Source organism: Empidonax traillii, unplaced genomic scaffold (genome assembly GCF_003031625.1).
Source record: "Empidonax traillii isolate 1590-97213 ecotype Southwest subspecies unplaced genomic scaffold, ASM303162v1 scaffold67:size1865537, whole genome shotgun sequence".
Lineage (NCBI taxonomy): Eukaryota > Metazoa > Chordata > Aves > Passeriformes > Tyrannidae > Empidonax > Empidonax traillii.
Genome location: NW_020955260.1, coordinates 1691469 through 1698362, shown reverse-complemented (window position 1 = coordinate 1698362; position 6894 = coordinate 1691469). Strand labels below are relative to the sequence as shown.

At 46.4% G+C, this 6894-nt stretch overlaps 1 protein-coding gene across 1 annotated transcript; it reads right to left on the bottom strand.

Moving 5' to 3' along the window:
* Nucleotides 1-615: 615 nt before the first annotated feature.
* On the bottom strand, nucleotides 616-3070 carry LOC114055803 (paired box protein Pax-6-like). Its single transcript, XM_027880280.1, has 2 exons — nucleotides 2768-3070; nucleotides 616-2678 (listed from the first exon to the last, which is right to left on the bottom strand). The coding sequence occupies exons 1-2, from the start codon at nucleotides 3068-3070 to the stop codon at nucleotides 1743-1745; spliced, it is 1239 nt and encodes a 412-aa protein (XP_027736081.1). The 3' UTR covers nucleotides 616-1742.
* Between the last annotated feature and the right edge of the window lie 3824 nt (nucleotides 3071-6894).

Genomic DNA, 6894 nt, shown 5'->3' with positions numbered 1-6894 from the left:
ATAAGAGGGTGCTGGTTACCACACACTGAGATCAGCAGGGAGGATACTATGGGAAGACCCCGTGCTACCTGCCAGGTGCCCACTGACACCAGGGAGGAACCAAATCCCAGCCTTGTTGGTTAGTGGTGTGTATTATTCTTTCAGATGTCCTTTTTTCTTTTCCTCTTTAACTCTTTATGAAGTAAGGCTGTTTTGCTACACACTTTTAAGCACCACTTTCCTGTCTTTTTCTTGGGTAAAATTACTCTTTTTCTATCTGTGCCTTCTCATTAAGAAGGTCTTATGAGGGAGAAGGTATATGTAAATAAATGAGTCTTAATGGATTTTTTTTTTTTTCAAAAAATTTACTAAAGGAGTCATATATACGATCATAAATACAAACATCTCTTTATCCTTCGCTCTCAGAGGATATCCTTTGCTCTCTTGTGTTCAAAGTGCCTTGCAGCTATTGTCTAAAGCCATGGTTCTTTTGTGATATGTGACTGTGTCACATTCCTTCAGGTCAAGGCAGAAAAGTTACAGGCACAGCTAAAAACTACTGACAAAAGTCAGACATAATTTTCTGGACTTCTTGTACACACATCTCCTTGTACACACAACTCTATAGACAGCTTCTTCAGGGATATCAACTTTATTAATAAAATAATGGTCTGTGATTAACTTTATTTTCATTGTTCTTTTGCACTATAAACAAAGTAATTAAGTTAATAACATATGTATTAAGATCTAGGCATACTTAAAATATAAAAGAGCCACATTTTAAACACAAAAAAGGATTTGCTTGTAGAGTTTTCAGCATTGTAGGTCTGATACTTCTTAAACATGAAAGCATGGCAGTATCCTGAGACACACGTGAAGAACACTTCCATGATTACAGTGGTCTTCCAGACAGCCATGCATCTTGAGTATTCTGAAAACAGGCTCAGTGTGCAAATGCAAAGATAAAATTAATGTTTTTTCCTCTCCTCTGAGTGCAATTCTACAAGTTCATGACAGTAGAAACCCTTCATTTGGCAAATAGAAAATTACAATTTGAAAACAACAACAACAAAAAAGAAAACTTGCAAACAAGTTATACGAAAGGAAATCACAAAAATACTGCCCTTTAAAAGGCTACAAGTATGGTCATTTTTAAATGGAAACATTACACATTAAGTATCCAGGAAAACACATCTGTGTTCTTTATCAGGAGCACACCCAGTGAGCTGTCCCCTGCCACCACCAATGCTGGTTTTCCCATGCTTATCCCGTTCTCATGTTAATGCTTTCTCCACTAAAAGCTATAAATAAGTCTGTTTTCTACAGATTTCTCAAATTAAAGTAAGTGAATTATGACCAGAATAGAAACAAAACTCAGTGCAGTGAGGCCACAAAAGCAACGCCATAGTCCCAATCCTCCTGGCAGAATTAATCCAGCACAATCTGAACATAGAAAAATCCTCAGTACTGACATACTTGAGAAGATCAGGATGTGCATGCGAGTTAACATGAGGCTGCCAATAACCCAACGTGCAGGAATACTGCAAGCAGCTTGGTGACTGTTCCCCTGGGAGGGGACACATTTGGCAGGTTATTCTCCTGTAGCCCTTACTAATGTGACTTATCTTTCTTTCCCTTCCAGCCAAGGCACAAAACTCAGAGCAAGCACTCCACACTCAGACTTGCAAAACCTCTAGCCACTTACGACAACCCTGCCAATTGAACAAAAAACCACAATTTTTCGTCAGGCAAGCATGCCAGTTTCATGTGTGACCCAAATGACAGGTTGAACCTTGGCCACCAAAAGCAAACAGGAAACTTTTTTGCTCACCTTGCTCTGCATTTTGCTCATTCTCAAACAGTGCATCTAGCCCTGTTCCCAAAATCTCATTTCTCATGCCCAGCCAAGGAGTGTCATAGTCATTTACTGTCTCCAGCAGCTGCTGCCCATATGGTGTGGCTGGAGTGGCAAGTGCCCCTTGATAACCCCCTTCATGTTTTGGAAGGACCAAAGGAGGACTAGCATTACTAGCCGCAAGCAGAGGTGAACTGTGCCTCATCTGCTCCGGCTCAAGCTTAGGTTCCCCCTCACCGTAACTGAAAGTGAAGCCCTTTGCAAAGGGAGAAGTGTTTGACTTGATATACGAATAGTTCTCAACACCCAGGCCCTGGTTAGCATTGATGTAGTTTACGACAGGCCTCCTGTACACGTTCTCTTTAGCTGCCGGGTACTGGTGATCTTCCAGGTAAGTCTGGAAAACATCCGCATCTGAGTAGTAGCTTTCAGGGAAAGATTTCTTCAGGTGCGGATAGTCCTGTGCCTGCTGCACAGGAAACGAGAACTGAGGGGGGTTCCCCATGCTTCCCGCACCTAGTGGGACCCCTTTTCCCACGCAGTCCAAACCGAAATGAGCTGGGGTCTGACCCAGGGCTCCAAAAGTGTTATCCAAGCTCCTGAAATGCATGTCGAGCCTTGAGTACGGCTGTCCCGAGTAGGACGACGGCTGCCCGCAGTAGCTCTGGCTCGCTCCTGGCAGGCCTGGCTGCGGGCACAGGAGGCTCCGCTCCGCCGCGGGACCCTGCTGTGGCCGCTCCTGGCCGCCGAACTGAGCCGGCTTTGCCTTGCCCGGCCTGGGGTAGGCTGCAGTTTCGCTCTTCTTATGGTTCAGCTGCCGGGCTCTCCTGTTCTGGAACCACACCTGCGGGATCGGCAGAGACTGAGTGCCCGGACCGCCGGGGAAGCCGCCCCGCTGGCCGCCCGCCCGTCCTCCCGGCCCGCCCCTCTCACCTGGATCCGGGACTCGGGGATGTTCGTGAGGTCGGAGAGCTGCTCCCGCAGGGCGATGCCGGGGTACGGCTCCTTCTCGAAGGCGCGGACCAGCAGCTCCAGTTGTGCCTTGCTGAACGTGGTTCTCTTGCGCCGGCCTCCCTCTCGCCCCGCGCCGGGGCCTGCGGGGCGCGCCCGGGGCTCTCCTGGGGAAGACAGCGGGGAGAGGCGGTCAGCGGGGCCGGGCGGCGGTCTGTGCCCCCACGGCCCCGACACCGACACCAACACAGTCACCAACACCACCAACACCGCCACCAAGCCCATGCCCGCCCTGCGCTCCCCGTGGCGGCTCACCGGCGGGTCCGAGGCTGGCGGGGGTCAGGCTGGCGAGCTCCATGGGGCCGAGGTGTGCGGCTGGTGGGGCGCCTCTGGCCGCTCCGCACCTTTTGAGCCCTTCACCCGGGCCCTGAGCGACCCCCACCCGCCCAGCCCGGCCCCGCCAATGGGCCGCGGCCGCCGGGGCTCCGAGGGTGACTCAGAGCTGTCTCCCACACCTCCATTGTCATCCCATCACCAAAATACACATAACAAGGACTCGCCCCATACAAGGAGCCAAAGCGTCTCCCAGCGAAGCCCCCGCTGCCACCATCAGCCCATCTACTTTTCTTTAATTCAAATGAAGATTGGATAATTCAATGAAGGAATCTTTCACCTTCTCTTCAGCCCTCTAAGCGGGCTCCGTTTCTCTCTGCACCACAGGCCCGAGGCTCTGCTGGAAACCCAGTACTCCTCCAGATGCAGGGAGGCCTCCACACTGCCCTTCTCCTAAAAGGGAAACCATTCCAGCTCTTAAAACAACCGGGTGACAAGTCCTTGTCTTCCTCGTTTTGTTACCCTGCTCCTATTCCAGTCCATGGGACATGGACATTGACTTAGCTGCAGTAAATAAAATGCTGGTGGCTTTATTAGAAATTGCATTAACACCTGCTGTCCACAATAAAGGACAAAGCCCTCCCCAGCACACTCTGGGGTCACCCAGGGGAGATGGAGCAGGCTCCTTCCCAAGTGCATGCTGAAGAGCTCAGCACAAGGTTTTCCTTTCCTATGGCAGCTTTTATTTTCTCTCCAGACAGCTCTGCTCATCCAAGTCAGGTACAGAACTAGCAAGGTCTGTGCTATCAGCCCAAGGTGAAATCATGACCAACATACTGATCTAAAAGAGAGTCCAGAAATATTATTTAAGAGAGCCAAGAGTGACATAAGGGACTTACAGGGAGCAACAGTTGCAATGCTGCAAAGGATTAGATGTTAGAGCATCAGCAAATCAATTAGTCAGTGTAATAATTTGTCACTTGACGCCATTAATGGCTATCACTGAAGGTGTTCAAGAACAGCAGCATCATTACACAAAACTGTGTTTTTCATCTCATGAATGTTCCCATTCATTTTTCAGATTTGGGACCTGGTCCAGCTTTCTCTGAAGCTAAAGGGTACAGGGACAAAGTCCGTGAGCTGTTACATGCTGTTTGCATTCTGCAGGGACCAGTGTATCCACCATCCATGCAGCCACTTTGGGTTGAGCTGCACAAGGGTTTTAACATTACACACGCCACCACAGTGCTTCACAACAAAAAATTAATATCCTTCTAGACAGGGATGACAGTCAGCCCCTGTCAGTCTAGTACTTCAGAGACTGGATTGCTTTAGCAACTCTGTCCATAAGGCAAGCTAAATGCCCTCAGAAATCACTTTACCTAAATAAGATTTTCAAGCAGAAGTGCATGTGAAGATAGTGAGAATTTCAGAGCAATGATAGCACCAAACAGTCCAAAACATCTGGAAACAACAGCTTGAAGCAATTTCTCAGTACTTCTCCCCTTTCTTGTACCATAGCATCCCCATAAGCCTGAACTGTCATAGCACAGATACATTTCCACAAGATTTCTTTTCTCCTCCAGAGCTCCAGGATAGTTTGGAGTTTTTCCTGTCCCTGTAGAAGGTAAAATTTGTATTTAAGTGGGAGAAAGGAAAACAGGTGTTAGGTGACAAAGTGGTTCAGCAGTTCTAGGTAGAGTCAAGGTGAGCTATTAGTCCTTTGGCTTAATTTCACTTTTATTATTGGGATACATATGTAGACGAAGGCTCAGACACAACAAGCAGACATAATGCTTGGAGGCATAGTTTTTTTGACACTTTTGTCTACAGCAAATCCAACTTCAGCTATTGCTTCTTTTTCTGAGCATGCAGAGTTCAACTCTACCTGTCTTTAAGCCCCCACATGGCTTTGCACACACAGTCCTGGACATACCATCTCCGTTGTACACTTGCCTAGAAATGAGCCAAGAGCTCACAGAGCTACTCCTTGAAAAAAAAAAAAAAAAAAAAAAAAGACAACTTTTTTTGGGAAGCACCACCATGGGATGGAAGAGCATAGGGTAGGAGAGAATGGGTGAGCCTCCGTTTCAATTGGCACAATAAAGTATGGAATTGCATATAACTTTTCCACTCTCTCTGCAATTCTAGTACAACTGTCCATGGGGTGCATGATAAACTGGATCAAGGATACCAAGGATGTATTTAGGGTACAAAGAGACTTCACATATTCAGTCTGGCCACAAGGAAAGCTAGAACAAATGTCTTCAGCTTTCTTTCTGGATTTTCAATTTTCATGGCAGAAAACATCATGTCATAGAAATAACTACAACACAAAGCTGCCCCTGCAGGCAGCCTGCAATACCGATCTCAAAAGAACGGGGAAACCACCTCCTCCAACACACACATACACACCTTATAGACACAACCAGTGCAGAAGAGATAAGAAGGAGCCAGCAGAGGCTTGCACCGACTTGCACTGCTTGCTAATAGTGACTGTCCATCACGACTAGCTCGGGTCAAATAGACCAGGCTTTTGTTAAAGTCCTCTAGCTATGGAGAGAGCAGTTCACACTTCCCTGAGTTATTGTTTCAGGCACTCTGCCAGGCAGCCTCTTTGCACCCTTCATTTTCAGAGATTTTCTTTGCAATGCTAATTGAAAGAGATTGCGAGTTTTGTTTTTAAGTGACATTCCAGGAAAGAAGATAGCAATCTTTCCCTCCCCCTCCTCTTCCCCCTCTTCTGCTGAGACATATGGACTTGGCCTAACACAAGACTTTATTTCTGCCACATACACTAATCCAGGCAACGACACTGACCAGCACTTGCTGCCCGTGTTCCCTTGGCATCCTTGTGCTGCTGCATGTCAGTGACAATCGAAACAACTGTTTGTGAGCTCCCGCATCTTCTCTCTAAACTCTATTGGAAAAATAGTATTCTGCCCCCTATTTTTGATTCATTTCACAAATATGGGAATGGGAAGATTATGGGAAAAGAAGCAGGAATACCCAAAGCAGAATGCATAACAAAACCAGCGTCTCTTCGGTTCATAGATTTTCTTCAGAATTAATGGAATTTTGCTATAGATTGAAGTAGGGTTTCCAAGTGTGGAAACCCATTCTGTCAAGGTTCTTTTATGCTTGTTGTAGTATAAGTACATCTACAGAGGAGTCCAATTCACATGTGGAATACACTCAAAATAGAACAGAAATGGAAGATATGTGTGTAAAGTGCATTTAGGAGAGACAATATTATTGTTAGACAATGACTAGTTACAGTGCTCTTTAAAATGGTACTAAAAAAAAAAAAAAAAAAAGGGTTGCGTCTATCTAATCCAGGGCATCGGGAGCACCTCTATTCTCTCCCTCTAGAGCAGCCCTTGAGTTCGGAGTTGCAAAGGTGACCCCAAAATTCTGCTAGCATAAATGGGATGCCGAATTACCCAGTACAGCATGGGCTCTGTTACAGGCGCCTGCCTGGGGAGTCTTAGGACAAACACTCTTTAAGAAATTCCTACATCAAACAATTTCTAGGGCAGTACAATGCTACTGATGTTTGAGCAGAACTTTCATCCTGAAGGAGGCAAGATCAATTTCACTAGATGGTCTTCAGACATTAACACCTCGTAAAAAGGATGCTCATGTGCTGCTTATCTGGAGTGCATCTTTAATTATCTTTTGGTACACCTTTTGCAGCCCATTACTTACTGGTCAACACTGCTTTAATTATGGGCTTGGCAGTAACAGGCAGCTCTTACATCACTGAAATAAAAATG